The sequence below is a fragment of the Myiozetetes cayanensis genome, unplaced genomic scaffold (genome assembly GCF_022539395.1).
Source record: "Myiozetetes cayanensis isolate MyiCay16 unplaced genomic scaffold, myiCay2020 scf1, whole genome shotgun sequence".
NCBI lineage: Eukaryota > Metazoa > Chordata > Aves > Passeriformes > Tyrannidae > Myiozetetes > Myiozetetes cayanensis.
The window spans coordinates 71,370,118-71,389,799 of record NW_026086604.1 but is presented as its reverse complement, the minus strand read 5'-3'; the positions used below and the strand labels follow the sequence as shown (position 1 = coordinate 71,389,799).

Below are 19,682 nucleotides of genomic sequence, written 5' to 3'. Positions count from 1 at the left end.
AGGCTGTACTAATTGACCTTCCTGGCCCATAGTGCATACAGAACAGAGCTAATCCCTCGAGTCCAGGATCAGTTACAAACAGAAAAGGCATGAAGAGAGCTCCCCTCCTACCTAACACTGTCACCTCTGGGAACACAGTACTTATGCCTAATTACAGCATGTACCAGAGGGCATATTTCAGACTTCTCCAACAGACTAAAACATCTTCAACTGCAGCTAGTCGTAGACAATAACATGAAAGTTACTGTTCCCAAGCTCATACTCAAACAAATTTTGGATCAATGTCATTTGGCAAAGATGATGAGAATATAGCTCTCCACAGAAACTAGTGGGGAGGCACCAAGGACACTTAAAATATTGCTGAGTACCATATTCAAACACCAGGGGCATACCCATTTCCTTCCAGCAATAACTAAGAGGTGTTCCCATCCTGTGGACTCCGCAAACGATAGTGATAGAAGTTGATAAAACAGACTTAAGCCATATATACATGTATTAACATATATATTAAGGGTATGCAATTCTGTTAATTCCTCACACACTACTTCAGCAAGGTCAGTCACCATTAGCCAAGCTTCTTGCCTCAAGGAAGTAAGCAGCTATAAAAGAACAACACTGCAAGTCCATCTTTCCTACAATTTTTTTTCTGTCCAATCAAGGTGCCAGGAGAGGACAGTCCATGTGCTCCTGGTTTCGGCCTTCTCAATCAAAGGGAATCTCTCCAGTTTTATTGTAGTCACTAATATCCTGTTTCATACATCAGGTATTTCTACAGTTAAGTGTAAAATAATAATGGCCAGTCTTCGCGAGCGAAGATCCGGGGAAGGTCTTTCCACCTTCCAGCCTGCGCATTGGATTTTTTAGGTGAGACACAGTGTGCGCGGAACTGAGCCCACCCTTTAATCCTAAGGTTCATCTGCCGGGGCCAAGCGAGCTTGGACAGTGGCAGCGAGGTCCTTAGGACGTAGGTGGGTTGCCTTTAAGGGCTAACGAGCCCCACCTGCCCGGGAGTGGCCCTGACCGGGAATCGAACCCGGGTCTCCGCGGTGATAGCGCGGCGCCTTTACCACTGGACCACCAGGGGCTCCAAGAAATGCAGTAGCTTTTCATGTCAGAAAACAGGACATATTTTAAAACAGATTCTTAATTAGACAAGTTCATCTAATAATGAAAAAAGATATATAAGTTCTGAAAGAGTCCTAATTGGAGGGAAAACAATACGGAACCATTGCAGATCTTGAGGTGGTTTTGTTAAGCAGCTCAGCCACAGGGTTCTCATTAAATTCTTTTTCAGTAGGGCTTGGTAAAACAGTTTATTTAAATAAAGGCTGCTCACACAAACAAGGTAGTCAAAAGACCAGCTGTATTTATGTAAGAGTCAAAGTCAGTGCTACCAGAAGCATAATGAGAAACACTCCAATTACAGTTGTCCAGTCTTCTCTAAATTTAATTCTGTGTTTTACTTCTTTTCTTACAATCACTTACAAAGTATCAGTGGGAAGATCCAGAACAAAATAACTTTTGTTCAATACTAGCGGGTAAGTGAAGGGATGGTCCCCAGGTCTAAGCATCGGTATTTGTGAGGCAGGAGAACAATATAACCATGTATTCAATAAACATCCCCTAAGGGGCCATTTCAAGAGTGGGACAAAGAAAAGGAAATGCCAGAGAAGAGGATCCTGTTGTACTGGAATGTGCAAATTATGGTACTTTACTTTGAACACAAATTCTTTTCTTGAATTTATTTATTCCTTTTTTTATTCCCTCTCACCTCATGCTGAAGAGTAGGGTTGATTAATAAAATATGAAGGTCGGTGGCAGAAAGTGTCTGATCAGCACCATGCCAGATTGTTTGTCCCTGGAAAGGAATAAACCAAGTGTTTTAGAATGGCACTTTAACATGGTAAATCCTAGGGTGCTGGACAAGATACAATTTAGGGTTATATGAATTGCAAGCAAAAGTGATGTGATTAAAAGGTTGTTCTTACTAAAATTGTCAGTCTGGTAACTAATAATGAAACAGGTCATTTGTATGCTCGTGTTTTGGAGCTCCCATGTACATGGAGCTGATAGCAATCTTAAGTGTACTGGGTTTGTGGGGCAAGAGGGTTTTTTGGGGGAGTGGAGGCAGGGACTACAGTGGTGGCTTCTGTGAGCTTCTGACAGAGGCTTCTCCCCTGTTCGAGCCAATGCCAGCCAGCTCCAAGACGGACCTGCCACTGGCCAAGGCCGAGCTCAGCAGCACTGGTGGTAGCTCATCTGGGGTAATGTGTTGAAGAAGGGGAGGAGAAAAACTGCAACTGCAGCTGGAGAAGAGAGGAGTGGGAATATATGAGACCAACAGCCCTGCAGACACCAAAGCCAGTGAGGAAGGAGGAGAAGGAGGTGGTCTAGGCACTGGAGCACAGATTCCCCTGCAGCCCGTTGCTCAGACCAGGGTGAGGCAGCAGTGCCCCGGCAGCCCATGGAGGTCCACAGGGGAGCAGAAATCCACCTCCTGACCACAGAGGACACACCAGAGCAGGTGGATGCCTGAGGGAGACTGTGACCCCATGGGAAACTCACTGGAGCAGGCTCCTGGCAGGATCTGTGCCATTGTGGAGAGAAGAGCCCATGCTGGAGCAGGTTTGCCAAACTTGTAACCCCATGGGGGACCCACACTATGACAGCCTGCTCCTGAAGGACTGCATCCCATGAAAGGGACCCTATGCTAGAGCAGTTTGTGAAGAACTACAGCCCTTGGGAAGGATTCAAGTTGGAGAAGTTCCTGGAGGACTGTCTCCCATGGGAGGACCCCACACTGGAGCCAGGGATGTGTGAAAAATCTGAGGAGGAAGGAGCAGAGACAATGTGTAAGGAATTGACTACAGTCCCCATTCCCATTCCCCTGTGCAGCTGAAGTAGTGGGTGGGAAAGAAAATAGGGAGTGAATTTGAGGAGGAAGAAGGGAAGGGTTGGGGGAAGGTGTTTTAAGATTCATTTTTATTTCTTATTATCCTACTGTGATTGGATTGGTAATAAATTAAACTGATTTCTCCAAGTCAAGTCTGTTTTGCCTGTGACAATGACTGCTGAGTGATGTCTCCCTGCCCGTACCTCAACCCAGAAGCCTTCCATATATTTTCTCTTCTCTGTCCAGCTGAGGAGTGGAGCGACAGAGTGGCTTTGGAGGGCAACTGGCATTCAGCCAGGGTCAGCCCACCAGGCACAGAAAGACCAGTTCCAGACAGACGGTAGGAAGAGTAAGCATCTGTACGCAAACATGCTACATCGGGTAGCACTTGGAGGACAAGCCTGCTATGGATCTTTTTAAATTGGTTCAAGTGTATTTTGTGTGACCCATGTGTGACTATGAATAAAATAAGAGACCTGCCAATCTCTCCCTCTCTGGTTTATGACCTATATAAAATCAAAAGAGCAGCCCGTAAGATGCTGCTGGTTCCAGAACCAGTAATATACAGCTGATACATGCCTCTATTTAATTGCATCCTACAGGGAAAATTATACCACCAGACAGCTACTTCAGTATTTCAGAGAAAGATGGATAAATAACAATTTATCTTTTAACAGTTCAAACAATGAAGCTGACAAAAAATAACTATGTACACTTTTTGATATAATCTTACTCAACACTTATTCCTGACATCATGGCTATGCCATGCCTGCCTGAAGACAGACTATTCACCTGAAATTAAAGGTTTATGGAGAACTCAGAGGTGACCGATACATTAAAATTCCATGCACAGATTTCTACTTACGCTTCTTCTTTAATTTTGTGGAGGAATGCTTCAGTTTCATCCTCTGGTATCTCTCCATCAATACTGGCCAAATACAAATAAAGGAACGAGAATGTTTCAAAGGGAATCGGAGCTGCTCCACCTTCTGGCTCATTTGTTAAGATTTCGCAGGCATGTTTCATTGAACTCAGTAAGGACTGCAGGGGGTTAAGTCAAGAAATGAGATGAAAAGTATCAGAGCCATGAACATCCTTTGCATACTATAACAAAATCCACACTGTTAGCCACTGAAAGTGAGGGCAAATGAGATGAAGGTGTTATCATCATTATCTAGCTTTAAACCCCAAAGTTACCCTCCAGTGCAGGTCCAAGGGTAGAAATAATAACAAAGTTCGACTAGAGACAGTAGTAAAATATACCAGAGTCCTGTGATGTTTAAAATTTGCATGGGGTAATATGATCCCTCTCTCCAACATGGCCAAATTGCTCTGTTCTGCTACTGTAAGAGCTCGAACATCACTATATCTAGTGATAGACATATGTGTGTGTATGTGTATATTTATTATCTCAATGGTTCTAAATGAATTTTCTGCAGCAGTTAAGACAGACAAATCTACAAGCCCCAGAAAATGAACATGGGTTGATGACTTTTATTGTGATATCATATTCTATAATTTTTAGATAATATTTTAGCTGATATTTACTGTTTCCTCTATCTGTACGCAAGTTCTACTTTAGTAGTTAGCAGAAAAAGCATTGAGGCAAAAAGCATTTAAAGAACATTTCAGTTCACTTAAAGCAAGCAATGACTATGTAAAAAGATAGTATTTTCTAACAGTAGACTAGCAATACTTAAATGCAGTATCTGTTTAAGATCTAGAACACATGCCAGAGAAGTGTAATTTTATAATCCTTTAACAGTTTTACTTAATGTATTTCATCCCCTGGGAGGCCTCTCTGTGGATGGAGAGGCAGCTGCCTCTATGATGGCGGAGTTTACCTTCTGCATTTTGCTACCTCTCTACTGCCCTTTCTGCCACTGTCTCTCTCTCACAACATAGCAAAATTATTCACATCCATTTTGCCATCTTTGAAAGACTATTTAACAGGCTACCTGTGTGGTCATTTCCCCAAGGCTGTAAAAACACATCAGTGTTTACTTTGTAAAAAGATACTTCAAACTGGTGCTCTTAAGAATTTCACACTTGTCTAATCTTGTATTTCAGCTGTGACCCTGTTCAACTATGACCAGAATTTACAGCTGTGGGAAATGAATGTAAATTTGTTGTGTGTGTCTTCCTCTCTGGTTTAGGAAAATGAAGTTTAGGTTTTGTTATGTAGTTGACAAATCAAATCGTTCACTTAATATCCAAAAGAATGATGACATGGATGTCTAGCTCCATCATAATGATGCTTCCATTACTCCATTTTTTTGTTTGGTTGGTTGCTTTTTTTTAGATAAATAATGTTGCTGTTACTAATTTTTAAATGAAGAAAAGAGCCCAAACTACAAGATCATGTCAGGAAGGAGACTGGAATGAAGAAATACACAGTTGAAATAAATAAATATAGATAGATATACACACACAATTGCATTGCCAGGCCAGGTAAACATTTGGGGTTTCCAGATATTGCAACAGTCACAAAATACTGTTTTTTATGTATTTTCTTTTTCATACCTCTTCTTCCCTACTGTAGAAATCATTAGAAGTATTATAGTTTATAAGAACATCAGTTTAGTGCATTTTATAGTATTTCATTCTCTTGAAATGTTCTGCTGAGATATTATTACTGACATTAAAAAAATTAAATGTAGATTTAGTAACATTAACTGCTGCTGTGAAAATTTAATTGACTACACAATCAAATAAAAATTAGTGTTTTAATTTCTCCCTCCAGTTCTCCTCCATGGACATTTACACTGATGCCATCAGCATCATTCCTCTATCATCCTCTCTCTCATGGTACGAGCTCCCTGCGGACATTCTTACTCTTCTACTGCAATCCCAATCAACTGAGGACTTAGCCATCTTTCTGTTTAAATTCCCAGGATTAAAATCTGATGGAGAACAGAAGTAAATATGCAAGCCACTTTACCAGCTGCTGCAACAGCAATATCACCATTTCCCAAATCCATTTGCAGTAATTGTTCTATGACCTTATATATTATCACAGACAACCATGTGTGTTTAGATACAAGGGCTCCTGTTGTGAACGTACCCCACCGAGCACGCTGCACCCAAGTGCCAGAATCTTCATCCATTCCACCTCCTCACCAAAATTGTCCAGTTGCAGGATAGCTTTCAGCTGCTCTTCTGGCAAACACAAGTGCTTCCATTTTTCCTTTAGTTCTGCAACAGTCACCATGCCTTTGGGAGAAAGCTTTAAACGAAATCATGGTACCACAGTAAGAACTCTGAAAACTAGAATGAATCAAAGAACAGAGTAGTTTCTCAAAATACATCAAATATTTGAAGATAGTCTACCCAACCATCTCCAACACATCAGCATTCCTCAGTAGCATTGTGCATTTGATAAAGGTGAGTTTGTACCTTTTTGTGCAAGACTTTGAGGAGTCCAGGAGTCAAACTACCACCTGTTTCTCCTGCTTCTGAAGGCATTTCAATCCTTTCCTTCACAGGAAGGGGCTCCCCCTTTGACAAGGCTGAAAAATACCTGAGTGAATGGGAAGAGTAACACATCTCAATGCCAAAGGCCATTACAAACTGCACAGAAGTGAATGCCCTTACAGGTCAGTGAAAGAACCTGCAAGCTCCCGAGCAGGAATGGCAGCACTCAGCAAGTGCCCACATGCATAAATCCTGTCTCCCCCTGCTCAGATAGCATCTTTCTTTCTAGCAGAAACCACAATCTTTTACATGTTCCTTTTTATGACATTCTAATAATTCTTAAGGCATTTAACTTATTTTGTGCATGATACACTCAGTTCTTCTTGGCAAAGGCAGGGAGTGATTTATTAACATCACAGTGCACTTCCAAACCAAATGCAGGCTTTTCCAATTTGACTGAGGAGCACCTGACTGCTCATCTGTTAAACATTCCCCTCAAACACTATCCAAAATGCTGCACCTCTCATATCAACATTTCTACTATTTCTGTCCGTTTCAAAATGAAATTTAAAAATAGAGCAGAAAGGACATGAGATGCACATTCTTTTGATTATAAGGCTGGCACAGCCTCAACAGCAACCACCTCTGCTATAACTGGCCAGCAGTCTGAACTGTGCAAGGAAAACTCAGTTTTCGTTCAGGTAGTGATGGGTGTAATTTAAGAGTTTCTCCACTCATCCTGCCTCATCTGCTCTGGGCACCCACCACGCTACCCCATGCTGTGCCAAAATGCACAGCAAGCAGCACTGCATTGGTGTAACTGTGTAGAAAGAGATGCACGGTAGGTATGTACATACAACACCTGGGCTACTTTTCAGCCTGATCCATTTCCCCATCTGCTTATTCACAAGGACGATCCTACTACACTGGCAGCACATGTGAAACCACAGCCTTGCTCTGCTTTGTGTGGCTCCCAGGCATGGATCTTGCTCTGCTCACCAGAGGTGTGTGTGATCAGCAGCAGCCACCTACCCATCTGTGCAGGCTCCTCTCTAGGCAGATGTTGGGGTCTGGCTGGTGGTGTGGCTGTGGCAGTGCCACACTGCCCCTTCTCTCACCAGCCCCATGTCCCAGCAAGCTCCAGCTACCTGATGACTGCTGCTTCTGACACAGCTGGGGCAAGCTCACTGCACATCCATCACCCAGAGGTATGCTGCATCCCACCTCCATCACATTCCTAAGCAATGTCATGCCATTTTAAGATTGTCCCAATCCTTTCTCTGACACTGCAGCTGTAGCAATTCAAGTTCAGAGTCTCTACTTTTTTATGGACAAGCCAGACCCCAGCCTGGCTTTGTTAACAGCCTCCCCTCCCTCATGTACACAGTATAGACATTTTCCAATCCCCCCAAATGAGAACATGTCACAGATACCTTTCAAGAGCTTGCCCACACAAACCACAGGACAGGAAAAATTATAGTGGGCAGTTAGGGTAAAAGAAAAAAAAATAGAAGTTAAAGAAGAAACCCTTAAACATCTTAAATCAACATTTTAGTGAGATATTTATTACATAGATTATAATTTAAAAGTTGCAACTTTTCAGGCACTTTTCCCAGAAAGGAAAAGAAGAAACCTAACAAGCTTAAGAATTAGAAAGTTATTTTCTATGTTGCCTTTAAATCTCAAGAATTAAATCTTGCATGAGAGATAAAAAACCAAACCAAACCAAACCAAACAAAAAGGGTTTGGTCTTTAAGATGGAAAAAGTAATAACAAAACCAAATTAAGATTCATTTTCCTGTATGGAAATCAAACTATTCCAGGAATAAACCAGTCCAAAGCCTCAAGGAAGAAGAAAATAAATCAAGTACTGCACTATTTTTAAAAGTTCTCCTACCACATTAATACAAAGCAGAGTGTATGGTATATACACATTGATTTAATATTCAAATCCAGCTCCACTGTACAGTAAACAGGAGCAGTGAGATTTTGTGGGCCCCCATGTATAGCTCTCTGTTGAAGAGATCTATACATGGGCATCCACAAAATCTTTGTAGGTCCCCATGTATAGGGGGACCTATACACGGGGTAGAGGTCCCCGTATACAATGGGGGGACATCTTTGAACATCACACTTACGCAGCTGCCCACTGCAGAACATCACGAGGTTGAGTCCTAATAGCAGCTTTAGTAAATTGCTTCAGAATGTCAGGTAGCTCTGGGGGGATTTTGATCTGCTGAGCACAAAACATGGTTTCTGGAAGAGGCATGGTCGGCTTCTGTTCAGTCACAAGGATCTGAAAGAAATAAAACAGCAGTTCACAGATATAGAACGTGAATGAAAAACTGTGTGTGCACTTGTGGGTGAACAGTGCCTGTCCCCAAACTCCCTCCTGTCCGACCCGACAGCTGGGGCTACTGGAGAGGTGACAGACTTAGAAGGGTCTGCATCTGTCAGATGAGCACTGCACTTCTCTAAAATACTTTAATTTAGTGACAACACCAAGTAAAACACTGGAGGTTGGACACCAACCACAGCTCTGGATGAGGAGAACTAATACTTTAATGGGTATCTTTAGGTAGTTTTAAACTAATTTTTCCCCTCAAACCTACCACAACACAAATTTGTAAAACAGGCAGTGCAGACAAGTCACACCACACATGCCAGCGTGAAAGCTAGCTAGGCTGACAACTCACTACTGTGCACCAAGGAGAATCTTGTCATTTTTGAATAGAAGCCAGAGTATGCAGATGACCAAGTTTCTACCGTGTTTACGTATTACAAAAATGTTGTAGCAAAAAGTTACTAATTTGTGCTCCTGGCAGACTTCACACAAAAAAACTACAGCGATGAACAAAACATTCACGTATGCTGCAACCACGCACTGCATTTTGCTCATACAGTTCTACAGGTACATTTGTCTCATTCAGGATGTAACACATTTGTTGCAAGGAGTTCTGTCACCCAGGATCCAAAAGAAGGGAAAGAGATAGGTTATTGTATAGTACTTGTCTCCTTGAAATGGGGCACATTTGGTGGGAAATCTCTCCCATCATTGCAAGGACGAACCATAACCTATTTAAGTTGATTTGGCAACAAGAACTGAAATCACATTGGTTATTTGTGGAGGAGAAGAGCAGTGAAAGCAACAGCATCAAGAAAGGAATCAATATAACAGCATCCTCTATCCCTTTATATTATTTTAATTTTTAAGATAAAAATAAGACTACCTGGCAGGTGGCTTTCTCTCCCTGTCATGTGAATTTTCCTGCACTGGAAAAAAAATTATAAGTCAGTGATGGAGGAATGGGACTGCTGTGACCCACAGCTCCTTTGAGCATCAAGCCATACTTAGAACTTTATTTCTGGAGAAATGCAGACACACTACAGCATCTTCACCACTCCAACGCAGAAAATTTGCATCAGAGACAGACTTCAGAGAGAGCATTTAGTTACCATACTGGTCACACATCACACACGTTCAGTAATGATTCAAAAACACAGCTCTAGCCAAGGAACTGAAGCTGAATGCAAAAATGTGAGGATTTCCAGGTAACAGAAAAAACTAGAGGAAGGAATACATGTGTGTGTGTGTGTATATGTCCCCTTGGGAAACATCCAAATAAAAGAGTAAAAAGAAAATCAGAAACAAACAAACAAACCCAAACAAACCCAAAACAAAACAAAAACCAACCAACCCCCAAACTAAACACCAGTGCAAGAACTGCTTTTCTACAGTAAGCCATTAATCACAGAGTCTCACAGAAGGGTTGAGGCTGGCAGGGACCTCTCAGAGGTTACCTGATACCTGGTCCGACCCCCTGCTCAAGTTGGGCCACGTACACACAGACTGCCGAGAACCATGTCCAGGCGGGTTTTGAAACACATCCACACCTCCCTGGGCAACCTGTGCCAGTGCTCGGTCATCCTTACAGTGAAAAAGGGTTTCTCGATGTTCAAGGGGAACCTCCTGTACCTAAACACACAGCCAGGTCAGGCAACCCCTGCACCACGGGTGCATGGTGGGGGCTTACTCTCGCTGAACACAAAGCTCAGCTCAACTCTTTCCCCTCCTACTAGCTCTTATTTTCTATTTTTTTTTTTCCCTTTCACGCACTCAACACCGGCCCCAGGTGTTCCAGGCCGACAAGCAGCCGCAGGCAGGCCGGCCTGGCCGCGCCGCGCCGCGGGGACCCCAGCCCCGAGCTGTGGGGAGAGAGCGCCGGGAGCCCAACCCGCACCCGGGCACCGCCGCGGCGATGCCGGCCCCGGCCGAGCCGTCCCGCCGGTGCTGCCCCGGGGCTCGGGGGAGTCCCGGGCACGGCCCCTCACCTGCCCCGCTCCGCGGCCCCTCTCGCTGCCCCGGCAACGCGGGGGGAGCGGCCGCGGCGGGAGGGAGGCCCGGGCGCTGAGCGGGGTAAGGCGGGGGCCGGGCGGGGAGAGAGGGTTGGAGCCTCCGTGCTTTTAAAGTGCAAGAGCAGCCCCTGTTTTGTTTAAACGTGGGAAAAAACATGGACGAGGGGGTTGAGTCTACCATTAGCAAATTCACGGATGGCACCGTGTCGGAGTGTTGATCTGCTGTAGGGTAGTAAGGCTCGGCAGAGGGACCTGGGCAGGCTGGATCAGTGGGACAAGAATGATGCCATGAAGTTCAACAAGACCAAGCACTGGGTTCTACACTTTGGCCACAAAAAACCCATGCAGTGTCACGGGCTAGGATGGGAGCACAATGACTGGAAAGCTGCCCAGCAGAAAAGGACCTGGAGGTGCTGGTCAGCAGCCAGATGAACACGAGCCACCAGTGTGCCCAGGTGACCAAGAAGGCCAGTGGCATCCTGGCCTCTATCAGAAAGAGTGTGGCCAGCAGGACCGGGGAAGTGATTCTTCCTCTGTACTCAGCACTAGTTAGGCCACACCTTGAATACGGTGTTCAGTTTTGGATCCTCAATTCAGGGGTGAATCTGGAGAAGGGCAGTGAAGCTGGTGAAAGGTCTGGAGCGCATGTCCTAGAAGGAGTGGTTGAGGAAGCAGAGGTTGTTTAGGGGTGACGTTGTTGCTGTCTAAAAACATGAAAGGAGGTTGTAGCCAGGTGGGGGTTGGCCTCTTCTCCCAGGCAACCAGCAACAGGATGAGAAGACATGGTCTCAAAGCTGTGCCTGGGGAGGTTCAAGTTGGACATTAAGAAGAATGAAGAATTTCTTCATCAGAATTTCTTCACAGAGACGGTGATTAGATGTTGGAATGGGCTGCCTAGGGAGGTGGTGGAGGCACCAGCCCTGGAGGTGTTTAAGGAAAGACTGGACGTGGCACTCAGAGCCAGCATGGTTTAGTTGGCAGGGTAGTGTTTGGTCATAGGTCGGACTTCATGATATCAAAGGCCTTTTCTAACCTAATTGATTCTGTGAACACCTCAGTACTGTAGCACGGGCAGAGCCCATAGGGAGGTGGCTGGTCCCTGAGTGCCTGTTCTCCCTGCAGCCCTCTGATCCCTGCATGCCCCACAGCCATGAGGATCCACTGCCAGGTGAGCAGAGTTAGTTAGGGTGGCATGTCCATCCTGTATTTAGCATTCTCATACTTCCTTTCCTGGCTTGGATAAGATGTGAACAAATGCTGAATGGGCTGAAAAGTAGACACAGAGCAATGTATCCCCTAAAATTCCCGTTACTTGCAGTAGCTGCTACTTCCAGGGGCAGCTCAGCCACAAGCAACCTCTGCTGGGCAGCCTCCATGGTTCTGGACATTCCAGACAGCAGCACTGCAGAAGGTCTGCCACTACGGAGAGCAGCATAGCCAGTGCCAGCTGCTTCTCAGCACCCTCTGCTCCAAATCCGGCACCACAAGGCAGCATGGGTTCCCCCACCACTTCAGAACAACAAGAATTCAGTGCCCTCTCTGCCTCCAAGTCGTGGTTGCCAGCTATAAGACCTCTTTCCACTGCACAGGTTCAGAGGCAACCTGAATGGCATCCTCTGTAAAGACACTAGCGCATTTCTTGGTTATAAAGCAATGCCCCTCCTGTTCCCTCTAACATGGGCTGTAAGTAGCCTGAGCACTCAAATTAACTTGGTAATAGGATTATCTGCTTCAGAAAGCCTTCAGAAGCCATTGCTCCAAAGAGACTTGGGTGTTCTGTGCTTGAAACAGGCCAAATAGTTACTGCAGAAGCACACAATCTTATTTGAGGCAAGCCCTTTTTAATCTACATTATATCCCCACATGAACATGTAAGGCTATGCAGGGCAAAGAAAAACATGCAGCAAACATTATCCTGCAGCAGTTTACAGAGTGGAATTAAACTCATTTCACAATGCAGTTTTTCAAAGGTGCCTAGGGATAACAGATAAACAGCAAAAATTTCATATTCTCTGTCATCTGCAGTTCTTGGACACACTTGGAACTACCCTAAAAATGCTCAAAAAGTAAATGTCATATCCTCAGTTCTTCCAGTGATTTGGTCCAGTGTAGTGAAATCATGGATAAAGCTGTCATACCATATTATGGGAAACAGTAGCATGTAGATGGAATTTTTCCTGTGAGTATTTAAAGAAAAACCATGTCTTTTTCAAACATGTTATTTTATATGAATTGCAAACCACTGGAAAAAGAGGTTAAAACTTCCATATAAAAGTGAAAAATAACTAGAAAATAGGATACCAATTAATCACATGCTGCTCCAGAACATGCTTAATCTATAAAGGCATGGCCAAATTAATCTTTGTATAAATGCTTACATGTAACAAAAATTAACAAGGCATACTGCATCAAGTAATAAGCAAAACTCTGGACAATACAGTCCTTGCTTTTTGCACAAACCGAAGCATGGGCACTGCTCTCCTCTCTTCTTTGACCCCAGCTATCACATATTTAACTACAGAGGGAGGATGGGATGAAATAGGATGGGATGGAGGGGACTGCAACAAAAAAACTGCAGTTACGTGAGTTATGAGCATCCTTACTATTCAGCCTCCTGACTTATAAGCAGTGCCAGATATACTATTCATTAGTCCTGTGTTAATGGTGCAGAAAGAATGCATAATTATTCATGTTGGCTTAAGTTTGGCATATTGGGATGGTATTCTTTTTAAGAAGTCATTTATACTTTTGGGAAGTCATTTTTAGCTAAAAGTAGCATGCTTTTCACATGTAATTACACAAAAACATCTACTTAGAGATCATTGTAACTTGTGGATGTAAAAGGAAGAGGACTAAACCAGCATAACAAAGAGTGGAATAACCTCCAAGATAACTGGTAAGTTATTAACAAGATCAAGAAGTAGGTGAGGGAGGGATGCTTCAGCTTCAGTTTTGAGGGTTAGTGGTGTGACGAGAGATGTTAATTATCTGCAGATTAATGCAAGGTTGTTTAAGGAAACTCAGGATTACAGAGATCAGCACTGTGGCTGTAGGGTCAACAAAACCCTTTCAGCAAAGCACAAGAAAAAAACAATCAGAAAGGTACAGAAAGGGTCCAGTTGAAAATCTCGGCACAAAGCTATAAAGGGAGTAAGGCCTAGTTTCTGTTCAGAAAAAGTTGATCAAATTCCACGAAGATATAGGCAATAAGAACATAAGTGTAACTTCAGTAAAAGAAGCATCTCAGATTCTTGCTATACACTGAGTACTTCCGTCCCATGCATTTTACCAATTACTCTTATACAAAGAGCATTTAAAAGTATATCCATGAACGTAAATGTTCTTTTACAGTAGCATTGCCCAATTTCAGCTTAGAAATTCTGCTGCTGCTTCCTGCTTCCGTGCCTCCTGTTCACAAGTAGCCAAAATATCCCAGTGTTCTGATTCCAGGAGTGAGTGAGCAGTGCTGAGCAGCGCATGGGGTGGTTTCAGTGGGAACACTAAATTGGAGAATACCATTCCTAAACACGACACCCATGTACACTCCATTCTAATCCAGCAGTATTTTTAGATTCAGCACATTCCTTATTGGACTTCAGCAGGCCACTTATGTAATTTGCACCTGCTGAACACAGCAAGCCAGTGCAGCTTGGCACTATTTGGGTTCTAATACAGAAATTCTATCCAGTATAAAGAAATTAGCTTTGCAGTGTTCTTTATTTTTGTAAGCAACAAGGATTTCTGTTCTCTCTAGTCTTACTTTCCAGGAACACAGCCCTCGAAAGCCAAGTGATTTTGTGGTGAATCAGACAAGTAATGTTAAGTACCACCCCCTTTTCCCCCAACTGATGTCAGACAACTCCAGATGTTTGATTTCTCTTCATGGTGGGTGGGTGGGAAATGCCTATGCAGCTTCGGCATTGGCCACTACTCAATAGGTAAGAGATAACTGCAGGTAAGGAGATACGCAGCAAAAGTGATGTGCACAGTTGTGAAATAATCTTGCCCTTCCTCCATCCCTCAGTACTATCCTGAATTCAACACATCTAGTTTATTTTGGATCGGTATTTGACCTTTGGAAATACAAGCTTTTAACATTTTCCATTACTGAGTAACTTTGATTTCAGCAATTTCTCAATTTATGGTGACTTCTAAATGAAGAAATTAATACCAGCATAGCTTGTGAAACAACCATAAATAAAATTGTTGCTAAATATGCAATTCTTTATTTCTAATTAATCTAATTAAGAAATACCAGAGTAAGAGACCTCTAGCTTACCATTATGCTTCGTAAAAGTTGTTTCCTTATCTGTTTCAGAAGACAGTTTCCTTTATTTTGTATCCTGAACTTCCTTATGCTACCAAGATTCAGTTCCTTTTTTTAATGTTTTTATTATCTTGATAATAATTTCTGCTAAGAGCCTCACTCATTGCCCAGGTTGTACAGTGCCCATTCCCAAGGCCAGCAGAACAAGAACACTGACCCTGCCACAAAGAATTTCCAATCTAGAGGTAAACAAATGGACAGTGAAATCCAAGGAAACAAAATGACATGGATCAGCATGCCAGGCAGTGAAATCAGCAAACCACCCATTTGTGCACTGTAAGGTATTTTTTACAGAGTTCTCTGCAGAACGGTGGGGCTGCTGTGCAGACTTTTATGAAGATCTTGACTCAAGCTTAGGGAAGAGGCAAGGAAAGAACTAATACACTCAGCTGAAAAGTGATGTGAGTACTGTAATTGTGTTGGAGCTTGCATCTTGCCAAGGAAATTACAGCCTGAAAGCAGTTACAGGAACCAGAGGACCCTCAAACAAAACAAAGTAACTTCAGCTTCACCCAGTGGAAAAGGGGGAGTCAGAGAAGGGATGCAGATTTTTAACTATTTTTAATCAATATAAAATAATCTGTGTAAAAACAGTCAAAGCCATGCTGCAATTAAATTTTTTCAGTAAGCAAAAGATAGCTACAGAGCCATCCCGACAGTTCTTGGATGAAGGCCTGTGGAACTAACAACAGCATTAGATTCTCGACACCACAAAGAGGATACAATTAAGCCAGTACACACCTCCAACCCCTCCATTCAACATCCAAGGTCAACCCGAACCTGGGTAAAAGAGTGTGCACACACACACATACACACACACACACACACACACAGAGTCTTTTCCACTTGAAGAGTAATATAAGCCCACAGCATGCTGTATTACTCTAGAACAGATGGAAGCCACTGGTACAGCTGTCTCAGTAACAGCCACTTAACTTACATGCTTACTATCATGTTTCTATGCCAGAGGACTACTCAGGGCACAATAAGGCAAACCATTGAAGTTTAAAACAATAAAAAAGTACTGTTATTTAATTCTTGTTCTATACAACCTCCATATTCTATCCCAAAATATGTAAAAATAAGGAGGTAAGAATATGAGGTTTTTCTAAAGTTCACAATGGACAGTTTTGGAAACAAACTTCATGCCTGCCAGCATAACAGTTGCATTTGAAACCAGTTCTCCATAACAAAGAGAGAATAAGCTAATCAAAATAGCTACAGATCACATTGCACGATTGGCCCAATTCTCTTTTTTCTTTAATGACTTGTAAAATAACTGATAAGAAACAGCACAAAGGCTTTTTCTTAATAAATTTTAATATTAAGACCAATTTGTCTGGATAAAATCACAAAGTTACAAGTACCACACTACTGCAAATTCTGCATGATGCACAGTAGTGCTTGCAATATTTGAGTGACAAGCCCATTTTGGAACTGTTTGTGAAAGGTATGTCAAAGACAGAATCTTGGCATGAGTAAGAATGTATGTTATCAGTGAATTTATTATTGTGAAAATATATTTGTCCCACAATGTACACCACTGTAAATAGTCAAATGCAATATTTATGCACATCAAAAATATATGGGGGGAATATATACTCAATTTAGCATTAACTCAGCAACAGTGAATGAAAGAAAAATATTTATGCTATTTTCCTGATTTCATTTCACTGGAAATTTCCAAATAAATCACTCCAAAGGGTAATATCTGTGGATCAAAACCATCAGTACAACAGTAATTCTGTAAAATAGTATGAATCTGATAGTGACAGCCCAGTCCTCCTGCCACTAGATTCAGATGTATTTGGCTTGTTCTCACTGCCTTAGAACACGAGTCCAGACACCAAAAAAATGAACTACCACCATCACAGCCTGGACCACATTAGCTCAAAACATGTCAGATCTGAGATGCAACATCAATAAAAGGAGATGACACTTTCAAAGCACCTGCCAGATTCTCAAGTATTAATTATATACACACATGGTTAAGTACAGAATACTGAAGGAGAGTGTACTGAATAGCAATTAAAATTTTAAATTGATGTTCTCCTTACTGCAATGGATATTCACATTTCCCACATTGGTTTAGGAAAGATACTGCAATCTAAGCATGTGATTTGATGCTGCTTAAAGCTTTGTGATACTGTTATGTATTTTCTTTATCTACATAAGCCCCTCCCCCAACATTACTGTAAAAGAACTCTATCTACATATAGAAATAACACAGAATTGATTTGGTGGCTCTTGTTTGACTGTGCTCTTGCAAAGATATCCGCTAACTTTTCCTTGCCTGCTTAATAGCATATGTATTTCCCTGCCCCTCAGGAAATAAATGGTACATGATAAATCACTTCCTTCAATATTATTCCCATAAAAATTCACAGTGACCAATTCTGAGAGAATTTTTTTGGTTGGGTTTGCCTTTTTTTTTTTTTTTAAGTAATTGTGCAATACAAAATTCATACTACAATTTTCAACTTTGGTAACTCATACAAAAAAGATTTCAAGTTCTTTAACTAAGGACCAGGTCAGGATGTTGCTTACACTATGTTCCTTGTGCTGTACAAGCACATCACTTAATGTTCATCCCTTTTCTTGAGGCCCTGAAAAATTCTATTATTGATAAGAAATTGGCTACAATTTAAGTTGTGAACCTATCTAACTTTCACTGATACCTTTAAATGCTTCCATCACCTAGCCTTAGTAAATTTTTACTTACTGTTTCAATTCACAAAATCCTGATCCCAAAGCAAATATCCACCCACCCCCTTCAACCAAACAGAAAAATCCAGCTGAGCCTCAACAAATACATCTGAATTCTCAGAAGAGGAAATATTTTCTTGATTTAACAGCAACTGTACAATATTACAAACTCTGACACATGAAAAACAATCAGGCAATAGAAAAATGTACAACAGCTTTGGTGTTATACAAAATAATAAAAAAGACTGGACAGCAAGATACATAGTTCATTATGTTCTCACCACAGCCACTTCATTGCTGACTGTAAGACAGTTATTTACTTTTCATATTCTCTGTGGCCTTTCCACTGATGAAAAATCATACTGTATTACTACAATAAGAACTGTTATGAACACCATAAAGTAAGCTCCAAATTTTATAAAAACATCTTGCCTCTTTGCACTATTGCTTTGTGGCACATTGTCAACAGAACAGCAGTCCAAAATAAAGTGACAACTAGATTTAATAAATTAATATACTTTTTAAAGATGTACAATGCACATTCTTCTTAATCCAAGGTTTTAGGGTGTCAGGATACTTCTATTTACACATATACAGATCTCAGACAGCATTTATAACATCAGAAAATGCAGATAAGGAACAAAGCCTTAACTGCTATCTGGATGCTGCTAACAGAAGCCAAAACACTGCTGAGAGTATTATTGGGAGAGATATCCAAAGATGAGAAGAGTCTATGAAAAAAGGACATGTAAAGGCAAAGGAAAGGTCAAGATGTTTAATATGACCATCTATTCTTGTGAAGATTGAGGTGGAGTTGTTGATGTGCCTGGTTTACCAGACTTCCGTTCATAATTCACAAGTCGTTGTCCAACAAGGTACCTGGGATTACAGGAAAAACAGTGAGAAATTAACACAAGTTAAAAGCATTTTGTAACACAATCCACTCTATCTCCTTTTCTGCAGAAGTAGCTTTCTAATTTCAGTAAATGTTATTCTGTAAGAGATCCCTCCCCCTCCTTAATTGACTTCAACCACCCTCATCTTTTTTCTCAACATTCAACCATCTTGTAATAGAATACAGGCAGTACAGGTTTGTATTTACAGCCCTAACACTGGTAGTCATACAATTCAGACGTATACAAACTAAATGAAGATAAGAAATATAAGGAGTGTGTTTGCAGTATTTATATACCCGGGCCCTTTGCTGGAGACTTTTGAGAGCATCTTTGCAGTGTCTGTTTGAGTTCTTCCACTTGAACATCTGGAACAACAACTCTGATATAAAATGAAATGAAAGGGCTAATGAGGTTCTTCTAAGTTCAAAAGAGAATCTGTCACAACGCAGAACATGCACTCAGTAAAGCTAAGCAAGGCTCCAATGAAAAACACCTTGGTTGAAAAAAAGTAAATATTGCAAAGAAAGAACTTTTGCTGTGGCTTTATCTTTCTTAAAGGGAAAGAAACTATCCTAATGCTAAGCTTATCCCATGTCAAGCTTAAGGGGTGTGAGGTTCCTTTATTTAAATCCTGTTTCAACATCACACCATCTCATCAGCTTAGCAGTTTTTGTACTTTTCATGTTATTCCTTACTTCCTGTAGCTCACTGATTCATGCTCCTACTTTTTGCCACCTAAATTCCTTTCCATGCTTTGTATTTGCTTGCTGGTTCTACATGTACAAGAGCCATACATATCAATGAATTCTTCCCCTAAAACCTGTCACTTCCTTTAGAAACTTTTTCAGCACCTCTCCTTGTCTCATGGTACCATAAACAACAACAACCATCATATATTTTTTGTACATTCTAGAATTTCACAAAAGCTTGAATATGCTTTTAAAATTTTTTACATGAAAGATTTAATATAAGTGTATTTCTAAACCATAGATCTCTAGTGACTAGTATGACTATGTTTGCTTACCTCCTGAAACAAGATCATTGTCTACAACGATGAGTATAAAACTTAATAAGCTCATGTGATACCGAA

At 41.7% G+C, this 19,682-nt stretch overlaps 2 protein-coding genes across 5 annotated transcripts in view; both read right to left on the bottom strand.

The window, feature by feature from the left end:
• Positions 1-1,420: 1,420 nt before the first annotated feature.
• ROPN1L (rhophilin associated tail protein 1 like) lies at positions 1,421-10,677 on the bottom strand. Of its 2 annotated transcripts, XM_050320155.1 has the most exons (7): positions 10,640-10,677; positions 9,538-9,575; positions 8,446-8,603; positions 6,290-6,413; positions 5,958-6,119; positions 3,759-3,934; positions 1,421-1,858 (listed from the first exon to the last, which is right to left on the bottom strand). In XM_050320155.1, the coding sequence occupies exons 3-7, from the start codon at positions 8,574-8,576 to the stop codon at positions 1,795-1,797; spliced, it is 657 nt and encodes a 218-aa protein (XP_050176112.1). In that variant the 5' UTR covers positions 8,577-8,603; positions 9,538-9,575; positions 10,640-10,677; the 3' UTR covers positions 1,421-1,794. The 2 variants fall into 2 exon arrangements, with proteins under 2 accessions (XP_050176112.1, XP_050176103.1); XM_050320146.1 differs by lacking the exon at positions 10,640-10,677 and having other exon boundaries at positions 9,538-9,664.
• Positions 10,678-15,534: 4,857 nt separating this feature from the next.
• The window catches only part of MARCHF6 (membrane associated ring-CH-type finger 6), a 46,355-nt gene continuing 42,207 nt past the window's right edge, over positions 15,535-19,682 (bottom strand). For all 3 annotated transcript variants that reach the window (XM_050311078.1, XM_050311087.1, XM_050311070.1), the window contains exon 26: positions 15,535-18,575. In XM_050311078.1, coding sequence (XP_050167035.1) covers positions 18,485-18,575 — 91 coding nt within the window. In that variant the 3' untranslated portion in view covers positions 15,535-18,484. The remainder of the gene's footprint in view (positions 18,576-19,682) is intronic.

Bases quoted from the DNA above. Each gene is read 5' to 3' on its own strand.
- ROPN1L (XM_050320155.1), bottom strand. From the start codon at position 8,576: ATGCCTCTTCCAGAAACCATGTTTTGTGCTCAGCAGATCAAAATCCCC. The intron at 6,414-8,445 runs GTAAGTGTGATG...CCATTCACTCAG, and splicing joins GTTCTGCAGTGGGCAGCTGC to GTATTTTTCAGCCTTGTCAA. The intron at 6,120-6,289 runs GTACAAACTCAC...TTTCGTTTAAAG, and splicing joins TCAAAGTCTTGCACAAAAAG to CTTTCTCCCAAAGGCATGGT.